The sequence below is a fragment of the Anas acuta genome, chromosome 1, assembly GCF_963932015.1.
Source record: "Anas acuta chromosome 1, bAnaAcu1.1, whole genome shotgun sequence".
Lineage (NCBI taxonomy): Eukaryota > Metazoa > Chordata > Aves > Anseriformes > Anatidae > Anas > Anas acuta.
The window spans coordinates 114,697,488-114,711,423 of record NC_088979.1 but is presented as its reverse complement, the minus strand read 5'-3'; the positions used below and the strand labels follow the sequence as shown (position 1 = coordinate 114,711,423).

The following is a 13,936-nucleotide window of genomic DNA, read 5'->3' as shown; positions in this document are numbered from 1 at the left end:
AGATGCCATCTCTAAGGACCTCTCAAGATCTCTGAATTTGTTTCATACAATATAAGAACGGTATGGCAGTGCCATCCTCCATGTCATCAAGTAGCATTTGAAAATGTAACATTAATTCAGCATGAGGTCGATTAGAGACTCAAATCCTTCTGGTTGCCTTGTTAGTGGATTTTGCTTTTCAAGGGGTTCATCCCTCTCCAAAGTGATATGATTTGAAAAAGAGAGTCCACAGTGAAAGCAAGGACTAGTTGCAGTGGTTAAAAAAAAAAAAAAAAAAAAAAAAAAAAAAGTGGAAACTCTTCTGTTACCACTTCTACCTTTTTAAAACCTCACCTCAATTCTAGGAAAGCTGAAATTTTGTACATTGCTGCCCTGTTTCAGTGAAGCAAATTCCAACTTCCTACCCCATATAACACAGAAAAGGACTTCTATTACATACATCCTCTCCCCTGTTTTTTTTTTGTTTGTTTGTTTGTTTGTTTGTTTTAATGTGAGAAAACAATTATGCTCAGAGACTTATACTTGAAGAGCAAGTAAGTGAATGTGTACAAGGTCTACAAGGACTCTGATTAATGCATCCATTTTCTGATGTGCCTTTGTTTGTTTAAAAACATTTTACAAATGTCTTACAAAGAACATCAAGCAAAAGTATAGTTTGAGGACCAAATAGATCTTTACTCTGCATCTTATAATTGTAAACATCTTTATCCTTGTACAAATGCATCTTCATATCTTGGACTATGTATTGAATGTATAATTTTGTTGAATAGCTGGCATGACCGCTATCTTGTGTATGTCATTATCTATCAGTAAAACTATATGAAGCCATAATAAGTCTGTTTACTTGTAATAACTATATAGCACCTCTGGCTCAGAGTGAATTGAAACAGCCCCACACAGAAAATAAAATCAGCTGATGAGACACAAGTTATTCTGGAATGAATGAGACTATAGGTGAATTTCCAAGGAACAGGAGAATGCCATGCCGCTGAACTCAGCATGGTGGCAACCAGAGTCAAAGGGTTCATGCTCATGGTGAGAGCAAGAGGAAGGTAAACAGAGAAGAGTGGGGAAAAAAACTGACTGGCAGGTTGAAGGTTGCCTGGCTGTGGACAAACAGGTAGAAACCTGCCTGTAAGCTAAGACAAATGATTTAAAAGTGCAGGGGGAGCCAAGAGATAAGCACACATGTGGACTGGGACTGGCAGAGAACAGCAACAGAGATACTGGGATGTGGGAAGAACATCTTGTCAAAATGAGACATGGGAGACTTTATGACAAAGGAGGATAGGGTGAGCGGTAAGCCTGAAAATAAGTCTGAAGTCCAGGTAGTACAATCAGGGGAATAAACTGCCCTCTGAAAAACGTTTTGGACTAAAAATGTTATTTTAAATGCAAGCCGGAAAAGCAGAGAGATCTTGTTAAGTCTACCCTTTGTAAAACAGGTAGACTCTGTGCATTGTTACTAAGTGCAATTTTTCAGAACATTAGTGTTGGGCAGGTCTGAACCCTTTTGAATGCAGTCCCTAGCAAATAACCTTTTAGCACATCCTGAAAGAACATGAACAGGACCTTGAATCCACGATGTGCCACCTCTTGCAGAGCCTGATCCTGCGACAGCCAATAACAACCATCTTTCAGCCGCTGAGCTGCAAAGCACTACTAAATAGAATTGGCAAAATATGTGTATTTGTTATCCATCCTTATCAGAAGCTCTCAGCACTCTGTATGAAAAAGGCCCCTGCAGTGCCGCTTCTACAATCACACTGATTATTTCAGCCACTGGGAGCACAGGGGGCTGCTACCCCAGTTAGCCTACCTAATAGGGACGCACCAGCCACCGGTATTATCTTTTAGGACACAACTCAATGTGAGTCCCTAATCTGACAACTTGTGCTTACATCTTCTGCCAATATACTCGTTGTCATAAATCTCCTTCCCAAAGACATCTTCACAGTTTCCTGAAGATAATTAAGAGGTAGTTTTTATCGAAATATATCTCCAGCTTTAGTTTCTGCAAATCAAGAGTTTCTTCAAGTTTGGTTTGATTGTTTTTCCTATACTTTTTGCTTTAGTGCTAAAATGCAACGTGCAGAAAACTTTAAACTATTCAACTAAAACAGGATGATATTTTACTGGCCATCTTTTAATGTGGATGCATTTTTATTTAATCCTGAAATATTTGCTACAGTAGATTGGCAATATTTTAAAATATATACATTTATAGATGGATCCTACAATTTTATTCATTTTTAAGGATGAGCTGCTTTTTTTTTTTTTATAGAACATCTTTTCTGTGATTTTTGACATATGCAAAAACGCGGACTTCAGGGCCATTTAAGTTTAAAAATTTCTTTCTCCAGAGAATCACGTCAATCTCACGATGCCTCATTGCCCCATTTGCAAAATAAGAATAATGTTTTTCTTTTCCCTTCAGCCATCCTTTTCTCATCATGCGTATTTAATCTGTAAACTCCCTGTAGCCAGAGTTTTTCCTTACTCTGGAACAGCAAAAGCTATTTAAAGGGAGTCCAGTCACTTTGGACACTTCTGCTGCTGTTTTGATGCAACATATTGCATAATAATCATCACTCCTACATGGTTTACTCCCACAACCCACTTCCTGTCCCTCCTCTCCTTCAAATCTGTTGGCGCATTTCTATTGATTTGATAATAAAAATGTATTTTCAACATTTATAATCATTGCATCCTTCTTCCTGAGGGCTAAATTTACTTTCTGAGGAACCAGCACTGTGTATATGACAGATAATCCAGTACTTCCCCCCTTTAAGTTGTCCTGCAATCCAAACAATCTTGTCTTAAAAGCCTTTCAATCTTCAAGCATTAAAATAAAATAAAAAATACAAAGTTAGCCTTGGCACAGATATCCAGTTAAAGAACAGAAGATCAAAGGCATTTTGCCACGAACCTGACTGTTCAATAACATGGCTCTAAGGCACGTGTGATGGACACATGGTGTGTCAGTCCCCTGAGGCAGGCTCATCCCTACCCTGGGTAACTAGCAGGCTGGGAAGAGGCAACTGCTTTTGTTTTCTCGGGAAAACTGAGAAAAGCCTCTCTCTTTCTAATCTGCAAGTGCTGATGCTGCACAAGCAGGGGCAGGCACACTGCAGTAAAGGTTGCAGGGAAGAAATTGCAATGCTGGAACGTAGTCAGTGGATTCATTTAAATGGTTCCGCATACGGCTAGATAAAAAAGCATCATTGATTTCCTGCTGACCCTCTCCTACAAGTTAATGAATGAAAGCTACTCATGTTAAAAGGCATGCAGCATGAGACGGTCTGCTACTAATAACAAGACTGGAGGGAAAAACTGATAAGGAGGGTTTGATGTAATACCTGTCACACAGGGAAACTGTCCAGGTTTGGGATGTACAGAATCCAGTGTGCTAGAATTGCAAACCAGTGGGAATCCAGTACTACTTCTATTTTAACTCTTCCTTTTCAGTTCTTATTTTGGTGAATCTCCCAGAGGAGTTCTTTGAAGGAGCCGAACTCTGAAGTGTGGTGCAGCCAATACACCTGTGTTATTCAACATTAACTCATCAGTCTTCAACTCTTGATCCAAGTTCTTTGGTTTGCTCAAGAGAAGAAGGGAAGAAAATCACTTCTAAAGAAGGAGTAAGAAATTTTCTTTGGTTCCAGTAAGTACTAAGTAGGCATGAAAGGCTCCAGGCTGTCTGCTGTTCTGTGCCTCTTCCACACAGAGACCTCCAGGCTGCTTGGAATTTCATTTTTTTCTTTGTTTCTACTTTTTCTTTCTTTTATTTTTTTTTTCTCTTTGGCTGCAAGCAGACCTAAACCAGTTGGTCTCTGTTTAGGTGGATAGAGTGAAGGCTCAGACCAGCCAAGGATTTGTCCCAAATCACCTGCTTTGCAATAACTATAAAATTATATCCTGTCAAGAATTCCTCTCATATCAATTGTACTATTTATAAAGCAAGATGCTGAAATACTTTGAGAAAAAGTAGCAATAAGTAGACCTTAAAAACATCATTATCATTTATTTTTATATGTTAACCTTTACTCTTTTGTTCCCTTATTCCTCCTTTACATTTCAGATTTCTAGACTTGGATCTTTCTTCTGTTATCATTATGTCCTTGTGTATTTTCTTCTTTATCATAGCTAAGAATTATGGAGAGATGAGATGGGACTAGAGGATTTTTCCCCTGCTTTCTCCTACAGACATGGCAATGGTCTGCTGGTCAAAATGAGCAATAAACCAGACTCCCTTTCTCTTTCACTTGTTGACTTCTAAACTTTCTATTAAACATACCCCATTTCTTTCCATTTTTTTCCTTTTTTTTTTTTTTTTTTCTTGGTTGTTTTCATAATGCAAAGGAGAACATCCACAACATGCTGTGATGCATGACTGCTCTGAATGAGTTACCTCCCCTTTGTTAGGTTTGAAAATTAAACATGAGCACACTAACTGCTACAGGCAGCTGCATTTCACTGACTTGACTACCAGCATTACTATGCAATCTTTATATTTGTAAATAAATGAAACATTCACAAATTAGATCTAACACAACGTATAAAAAGTGTCTTTAGTTTCATGGTAGATGATGGAGACTCAGGATCTCTGAATTTTGCCCTGAACTTGCCATTGCTTTTTAAAGTAGATCTGGGTAAACTGCTCATCTCTCTAGGCTTCAGCATCTCCTCCATTGTCCTATGCCGCCAAGCATATCTGAATTCCTCAAATGAAAGGCAGGACTAAAGTGAAAGGTATTTGAGTATCTACCTTACAAAGGTGTCATGATTTGAGGCTTAATCAGTGTAAGACCCTCAGATGAAAAATTGCTCTGCATCAGTATTCTGATTAGATTTGATCAAGCAGATTTTTAAAATTACATGGCTCATACAGAAATCAGTGATCCAAGTAAGAATTTGAAATTTTGGACCAAAACCAGGCATAGTTCCTGTTAAAAGTATGACAAAATTAATTTTGAATATAGTAATACATTCTGGAGTTGCTGTGGGAGAGGGTATCTATGGCCTCATCCATTGTTGCTGGGCTCCAGAGCCCTCGTTCACACTATCCCACACTCCAGAAGCTGTTTTGGCACCCCCAGTGCTGTCCCAACACCACCTCATCTAGTGTCACCTATCAAAATACTTTCAGATTGCTGTCTGACTGACAGCACGGCAGCAGAGATAGAAGGAGGATGTTGGCCAGAAGGGGCCTCCAGTCTTCTCTGTTGCTTTGCCAGGGTGCTGTCTGCACTTGCACTGGCAGCGGGGGCAGAATCAGGCAACAGAGGCCCAGCTCTGGTAGCACTGTTGTGACAGAGCTGACCTGGCAAGAATCGAGTTAGTTCAAGTTGTAACTAGGAGTGACAGTGATAAAACAGAAGGGGGGATGTTTTCATGTGAGGTCAACACCAAGACCAGCCCAACAGCCCTGTGAAAAGGCCCCTGTGCCCAAAAAGCAACCTGAGCTCTTCTGGGGCTGAGGGGAAGGTGTGTGTGTGTGGGGGGGCAGCTGCTGTCTTGGGGCCCTGTGTCCCCCCTGTGTCCTTTTGTGTCCCTCCTCTATGTCCCCCCCATGTCCCTTCATGTCCACCTGTGTCCCCAGGAGCTCCTGGGAGGCACCAGGCGGTCTCCTCACACCTGGCTATGGCGTCCAAGCCGCCCCTGGAGGGCCCGTACCTCCCTGTGACAGGGCCATCGTGAGGCCTAAGATGGTGGCTGGAGCACGGCTGGGGCTGAGCTGCGCTCTGGGGCCTCACCTGCCGGCTGGGGGTGGTGGTGGGGTGGTGGTAGTGGTGGAGCCTTCTGAAGCCAGCAAGGCTTATGTCCTACGTGTTCAGTTCTGGGCCCCTCACTACAAGAAGGGCATCAAGGCCCTGGAATGTGTCCAGAGCAGGGCTACGAAGCTGGTGAAGGGCCTGGAGCACAAGTCCTGTGAGGAGTGGCTGAGGACACTTGGGGGTGTTTAGTCCAGAGGAGAGGAGGCTCAGGGGAGACCCTATTGCTCTCTGCAACTACCTGAAAGGAAAGTGTGGGGTGCTGAGGGACAGCCTCTTCTCACAGGCTGGTGACAGGATTCTGTGATTCTGTGACTAGAGGGAATGGCCTCAAGTTGCACCAGGGGAGGTTTAGGTTGGAAATGAGGAGACATTTCTTTTCAGAAAGAGTGGTCAGACATTGGTTGCCCAGGGAAATGGTGGCGTCACCATCCCTGGGGGTGTTCAAGGAGAGGCTGGACGTGGTGCCTGTGGCCGTGGTTTGGTGGGTGACATTGGTGGTAGGGGGACGGTTGTACCAAATCATCTTGGAGGTCTTTTCCAGCCTTAATGATTCTCTGATTCTCCCTCTGAGAACCGTGCTTCCTTGCTGCTTGAGACACATGGAAGTCCATCTTCTGTGCAGACAGACCAGCCTTGGGCAAGCATCAGGAACTGGCTGGAGCCACCAAATAGGACAAAGAAACCCAACATCCTCCTAAATCTCATGGCATTATGCACTTTCTTGCTCCCTCATGGCGTGCCAGCAGTGCAAGCCAGATGTTGCAGAAGTGTTTGCAGGGTGCTTTTTGGCAGAATGAGACATGCCTCGTTAAGGATGCTCCTTAGTATGGAGTGGTCTGTCAGTTCCTATAGGTGGTGATTAAGGTGTTTTCCTTCAAGGACTTGAAGGCATGGAAAGTCACAGAATTTGGCCCCATGGATGCTGAGAATGTGGGAACACAGAGTAACCATTTTAGCAGTGTTAACAATCTGATTCTTTGTATTACAGCTATTTCACATCTCTGATACATTATCAGAGCTATGCTTCACATGTGCTGTTGTGTATGCTACGGGATTTTCATACAAAAACAATTCTTACAATTCTTCACTCTCTAGAGTGGCTTTTGGAATGAAAAAAGAGACCTGAAAACTGCTCACTTTTACCTGCCTCAAACCTGTTTTAAAGAAGACTGAGGAAAAGGGAATTTCAAGAATATTTTTTAAAAGGTGAGAAGGTGGCCACCAAAGTTGATATATACTGGTGCAACTTGAACAACTGGATTGGTTTTGTTCTTTATGAACTTCTTAGTTAACATGTCAAGCCACTTGGGCTCTACCTATATTTCTTGTGCACAAGAGCTGCTTCTAAGCTGGTATTTTTCTTTTATTCCTTTTTTTTTTTTTTTTAAAAAAGGCAAATCACAAACTTTTAAAGACAGTAATCACCACTGATTCTTCAAATATCTTCCTCCCACCTCTCACTCATGTTTTCTGAAAACTGTCTCAGCTGAAGGCATTCTGGATATTTTGTATATAATGTAAGTGTAATATCATTTTAATGAATGTTTGTACAGTACTGGTCCTTTAGTTAAATTATGTAAAAGCAGGTGCATTGGACATGGATAATAGGAAAATAAATTTGTTTCCGAAGCCTAATTTCTATGCTGATGACTATAATAACAATACTGTCAGCCATTTGCTGATTGTTTTGAGTGGGATCATTTCTGCAGTGAAGAAATATTGGAAACACAGATTCCAACTATTATTCCACTGCAATTTGTTAGGTTTGTTTGTTTATTTATTCATTCATTCCAAATATCTGTGTCTCATTTACTTTGATCCAAGTCAGCTAAATCTGCAGATTCTTGCTCAAACCCTGGTCAGTAAACTTTTTCCTGTGCTAAGATTGGCCACAGTTGATCATTAGCACCAGTTTGGTTTTAGTCCATTTTCTACTTGCATCCTGCACTTTGTTTGAAACACCTTACAACCCAAAGACACTCTCTACCACACGCAGTTCATGTAGTTTGGACAGACTTTGCTATCAGTTATACTAATGTGCTGATACTGAGCAATGCAGAACTCCTGACAAACAAGACTGTTCTACCAGGGCTCATCCCTTAATCAAAGTCATCAGAAAGCCTGCACTCAACTTCAACATGCTTTGGATGAGATTTGCAGAGCCTGGTGTGTAAAGGTACTTGGGTGCCTAAGGGAGCAAGAAGCACCTTGTGGATTTCCTAGCTGTCATAAAAAATGTGGCCCAAATCCCAGATAATTCACTGACAGCAGCTGCCTTTAGCAGCGTCATAACTGGCAACATAGTTTACATTCGTCTTTAATCCTTGGTTTAAAAAAAATGTTGCAATGAGTACCAACACAAATGATAAGACCCATATGCATATATGTATCACCTGAAGTAATACCTCTAATTTAACAGCATCCAGTTAAACTAACTGAACTAAACTTACAGAAACACAAGGCTGGACATTGCATTTGGTGGTTGCTTAAGGCTCAGGGACAATTTCAACAATATAAGATTTCCATTTTGCAGAACACACCGCTGAACACTGAGCCAAAATAGCATGTACTGCTTCATTGTCATGATGTTAACAACCACCCAAGACTAAAGTTTACTCACTCAGTATTAACAATGGATTAAATTACCAGGTGTCTCAAGTATTGCTCTAGTTGACAATATTCTGTACTATTAGTGCTAGGAATTTGCTCCCAGAGGAACATACATTACACATACATTGGAAATGGAAAATGGTATATCAGCTCAGCAAAAACTCATTGCTGTGATGCATGATCTATTATTAATGGATTACATTTTTAATCCACTCTGTCACATAAATACAGAATCTATGGTTTGATAGGATTAAGCATATATCAAAGAGCTTTCTTTTTTTTATTATTATTAGTGCTTTTGAAACAGTGTTATTTTCTACAGAAAAAAAAAAAATATATATATATATATATACTAGTAACTGTTTTAACTCCTTCAAAAAAATGTTTACTTTGGACAGTAAAGCCAGGAAGTTGCTGTTTTCCCAAGAGATCAGTGACTCACTCATACTCCCATTAACTTCAGTGGGAACAGGAGCATGCCCTAAGAAAATAAATTGTAAAAAAAAAAACAAACTTATATTCTGTCAGCCCAATAGACATTAAAGGAATTAATTACAAATCTTAGTATTGAGGACAGTTTAAATGACATAGCACATAAAGATATCTTTAATAATTATCTTGAAAATTTCTAATCACATTTAAATTCCTGTAAAGTTATCAAAACATTTGAGTAATCTGAGCTTGAGATGTTTTCTATTTACTCAGAATTCAAAGAGCTCCTTTCAAGTGAAAGGTAGAAACAGCTTTGAAGAGAAATGACAAAGTAGTGAGGGAAACCCGAAACAAATCATGCTTCTGATTTCAAGTATTACACCCATAATGTTATCTTCCGCATTTCTCATATTTCTTACAGACTTTTAACAACACATTCAGAATTGACATGAGAGCAGAAGAGTCATCAAAGATATTTATTTTTTTTTTTGAACATTATCGTGAGCATAAATTGTAAAATGACACTGTAAGTTCTGGGTGTTTGAAAGACACGGTTCTGTAGCTCACCTTGTAGTCTCTGCACCGTGCCATTGGAAATTATTTGCCACATTCACACAGATTTCCTCATCCTTTCTCCCACTGATAGAAAACATACACTATTTGTTATTTTGACGCAAATGAGGGAACAGTTAATCATCTGCTTTAAAAACAAGGTGCTTGGGCATTATTTACTTCTCTAATCCTGCAAAGCAATCCATGTATTTGTTTGATCCTGACAAATTGAACTCACTATTGTCATGCTCAAAACAAAACATACACTAAGTGCACCATTATTCTGGCCTACAAGCCCTCTCCTCTCACTGCTTGCATTCGGATCATTTTTAGAGTTTGACTTTTCAATCTTTTCTCCCATCCACAATCCAACTGGCTTTAACAGGCTTGTCCATATCAATAAAGAAGGCAGGGTTAGGCCCTTAACGTGTAATGGAGCCCGAGCTGTTGCTAAACCAGCACATACTAGAAGTTAGAAAACAAGAGAAAAACAACTTTGAACTAGATTAGGTGATCACCTCAAGGTAATTCTGTACAATGCCTCTCAAGATTTTGAGGGGTCTCCAGGCTCTACAGCAATAAAATTACTGAATATCCCTACTAATCGGTACTCAGCACTGCTTTTAAACGTACAAGAAAAAAAGGAAGAAAACAAACAAACAAACAAAACCAGCCCTGAATTGGAAATCGAAAGCAGCTTTAAAAGGAAGACAAAAAAGATTCTTGATCTTAAAAGTAGTATTTTTTGTAATCAGCTTAGTAAAATGCTCATTGAGAGAAATCTCCTCAGAAAACAAAGGATGGCAGAGCTTGATGAGCAGCAAATATAGAAAGTAAAATACTTTTTAAACTGATTGTGTGGCATGACTTAGAAACAAGAAAGGTAGTACTGGTAATGTGGAAGGACAGAAGGACGATGTGAACTGAAGGCAGTGCTTTAGACCTCAAGTGAAAGATCCTTACCCCATTTTACTGGAAACAAGTGCAGTACACGAGGAATAAAAAACGCACAGGCTGTGCTCATTTAAACCTTCCCTGTGCCCTGGTGAGCGCTCTTAGTTTTTAGTCATCGTGAAAATCGCTTTGGGAAGAGCAAACGCATTTGCAGAATAAACTGCTCGCCTTTGATTTCCAGGACTCTGGGGGGAAGTTCCTGTCTAAAAGTTCGCAGCGTCACATGGCGAAGCGAGTCAGGGCTCTCGTCACTTTGGGTTTCACTAGCAGAAAGTCCCCGGGGGCCGGCCGCATGCCGTGCATTAATCACCCTGGTAGGTGCCGGGCAGGCTGTGGGCTCGCTTCAGACGCCGGCTGGGGCTGCTGCAGGCTGCTCGCACGGCGCTGGGCGAGCCGAGGAGAGGCAGCGGGTGCCTGCAGGGCGCTTATTTCCCCCTTCCTCCCTTCCCCTCTCCCAGCTCTCCGCCGCACCGCCGCTCAGCTGTGGCAGCCGAGCCAGAAGGCAGCGCAGCGCAGCCCAGCACAGCCCCCAGCTCCTCGCTTTCCGCAGAAGCAGCGGACAAACCCCAGCAGCGCGCAGGAGAGCTCCCTCCTTTCCCCGCGTACCACATCTCGGCAGCACCTCCCCGCCCGGCTTCGGGGGGTCTGGCAGCCGAGCCCACCCCTCTCCTCCCCGGGGGGGCCGGCTCGGGGAGGCGCCGAGGCCGGGCTCCTCCTCCCGGCCTCCGCTCTCAGTCCTGGAGCGCCGCTCGGCTGCCGCCACCTGCCCCGCCGCCGAGCCGCTCGCTGCTCCGAGCCCTCCTCGGCTCCCGGGACTCCACCGAGCCTCCCTCCTTCCCTCCCAGCCTCGCCGCGGCTCAAGCTGCCTCCGTGCTGGGCGGCGGGAGGGAAGAAGGCCGCCTCCTCTTCTTCCTCCTCCTCCTCCTCCTCATCCTCCGGTCCCGCGGCGGGCAGGCGGGATGATGGAGCCCCGCGCCTCCCGCAGCCTCCGCCCGCTGCTCAGCCTCCTCCTGCTGCTCGGAGCCCTCTGCCTGCCGCCAGGTGAGACGCCACCTCGGGCGGCCGCTAGCTCGGGGGGCAGCCCGGCTCCTCTCCCCGCTCCCCGACCCCCTTCTCCGCCCCAAAAGCCTCCGAGGGGTGGGAGCCTCCCGGAGGCTCGCCCGAGGGGGGGACCTCGACCTTCCCCTGCGGGGGTCGCTCGGGGAGCGGTTTGGCGGCCGGGGCGCCCGTCGGCTGCGTTTATTTTATTCTTTGATTTCGGAAATGCCGAGAGTGTGAAAGTCTGAGGGAGAGGGAGAAGCCGCGAAGTGAGGAGTTCTGCATTCGCCGTGGAGAGCCGGCTGGGTTATTCCTGTAGAAAGAGCGGCAGCCCGTGGTAGCGCTCTGCATTGCTCTGGGGGTGCCTCTGCCTGGATGTGCCGGCTGTTGCGAGGGCTCGGGCTTTGCACAGGGCTTGGAGTTGGCTTTTTTTTTTTTTTTTTCTTTCTTTTCCTTTTTTTTTCCTCGCTCCCGGCCCCTGCCGTGGTACTACGTGCTCTCCGGCTGGCCGTGTGCAGGCAGCGTGTCCTCAGCGCACCGCAGAGCAGCCCTTTAGGAGCCCTTTTCCTCCACCGCTGTAATTGCGTTTGTTTAGTGCGAGCTTTGGGTAAGTAGGAAACCAGCTACGCCAGCGTAGTGAGGCTGCCAAAGCTTTAATTTCTATTAGAGTAGTTTTAAATAAAAGCTCCAAACAGACCCAGCAGCAGTAGGAGAGGCATAAGCGATACGTCGAGCTGTTGTGCTGGGTTTTTGCCTTGGCGTTGCAGCGTATAATCACCATGAGACTTACATGTGTAAGTCTCAGTGGCAGAGTACGGTGAATGCCGATTTCTGTGATGTAGAGAAACTCTTCAGGAAGGATTGTGCATTTCATGACATTTTAAAGGCATGCGGAGCATCCTGAGAGATAAGCACCACAGCTGAGCAGCAAGACGTGTCCCCTGTAGAGAGTTTTGTCCCACTTTCCTCTAACGTAAATAAGAAATGATCCTACCGACTGGGTGGCTGTCTACGCTTCCCTGCTGAAGGAAACCTGAGTCATAAAAATACTTCACCTCAAGGGCTACATTGATGGAGGGCTATAAAAAATGGAACTTGACCGGCTATTATTACATAAATAGGTTAGAGATAAACCATTTCCCTAGGCAAACCTAGCTCTCTCTGCCCTTCGTTTCTTCCTTGCCCTCTCAATGAGAAGCTCGGGCTAACCGATCACAACGCAGGCAGATACACAGGGGCAGAAAACAGCCCCACCCCAGCTTAGAAACTTTCCCAGCCATACTGCAAGTACAGGGAAAACTGATTTGAGCCTCTAGTTCTCGTGTGTGGAGGACAAAAGATACTTAAACACATTATCTTCCAAAAGATTTTTGGTATTACTCTGTATTTCATATCTCTTTCTATCTCAGCTGTTTCACTCTGATCTGCAGTCATTCACCACAAATTCTGGATATATTACTCTATCACTACATTTGGCTTTTTGGCAGTTCCGTTTCAGGTTTGCATATGGAAAGCAATAGGCAAGATATTAAAAGCATATTAAAAGTTGACGTGCATCAAGTGTAGGTTTCTCCAGCAATACTTAGGCTGGTTGGGAATTCCTACGAGAAACATTGAGGTTTTCATCTCAGAATATACTGCCTAGGTAGATCTCCATTTAAAAAAAGAGAGGTGGTCCAAGTCCTGGTTTGGTGCCAGGAGTCCAACTGTAGGTCAGACTAAATAAGAATACCAATTAAAATCTCTGGCTCTTCTGGAGAAGATGACTGACTGTATGTGGAAAAAGTCAACTCTTAATCAAGAGCTAACCACAGTCTCTGTGATGCTTCCTCCTCCCTCCTGCTTTCTAGTGGATGATAATTATAAGGATGAGTCTCTCGTTTCGTGTCCTGTTACTAAAGATTGGTTGCATACTACTGTATTGTGTAATGGTAGTAAGACTGCAGTATGTAGTCTTCTCATTTGCAGGATGCTTACTGTGTTCTCACTCCTGCCTCTTTTTTTTTTTTTCCCCCCTTTCTCCTGGTATATTTGGCATGATGTTGATCTAAGGAAACCGGTTTTTCTGTACTAAGATCTGGAGTTCACATGACTTTACCGACACTGGGGTCAGGAAACCTCCATACCGTGTTTGGTACATATTTATTTTGATACGCTGTTTCTGTAGTCCAGTACACAAACAGACTTGTTTTTAAGTGAGCTAGGAATTGTTAAATCATACGTTTTGGGAAGTGTTTGACTTGTTTATAAAACCTTTTGTTTCTTCTTTTGGTAAGAATATACTAGGAAAGTCTTGCAACATATGTTCTTTTCTTCTTGTGCTGTCCCCTTGTCTGCTGGTTTTCTAGCACTTCTCATAAAGCAGAAAGCAACAATAGAAATCATCCAGGTCTGGAGATCTTTGAAGTTTCAGACTGAATGAAACTAAATTCTTCAGCTCCTTAAAGGACTCAGCCCATTGATTATTTTTTTTTTTTTTTTTAACTGGAAAAAATACATTTTGTTATGTTCATGGGATAAATACCTCTGTGGTAAGTCATATTTAATGCCAAGATAGCTTATTTCCACTTCCC

At 43.2% G+C, this 13,936-nt stretch overlaps 1 protein-coding gene across 4 annotated transcripts in view; it reads left to right on the top strand.

Moving 5' to 3' along the window:
- Window positions 1–10,551: 10,551 nt before the first annotated feature.
- Window positions 10,552–13,936, top strand: part of ALCAM (activated leukocyte cell adhesion molecule) — a 118,652-nt gene continuing 115,267 nt past the window's right edge. Inside the window, exon 1 of one of the 4 annotated variants that reach the window (XM_068694579.1) lies at window positions 10,552–11,366. In XM_068694579.1, the coding sequence (XP_068550680.1) occupies window positions 11,285–11,366 (82 nt within the window). In that variant the 5' untranslated portion in view covers window positions 10,552–11,284. Of the gene's footprint in view, window positions 11,367–11,500; window positions 11,971–13,936 lie in introns of those variants that run through there. The other 3 variants (XM_068694569.1, XM_068694563.1, XM_068694589.1) reach the window with 3 other exon arrangements.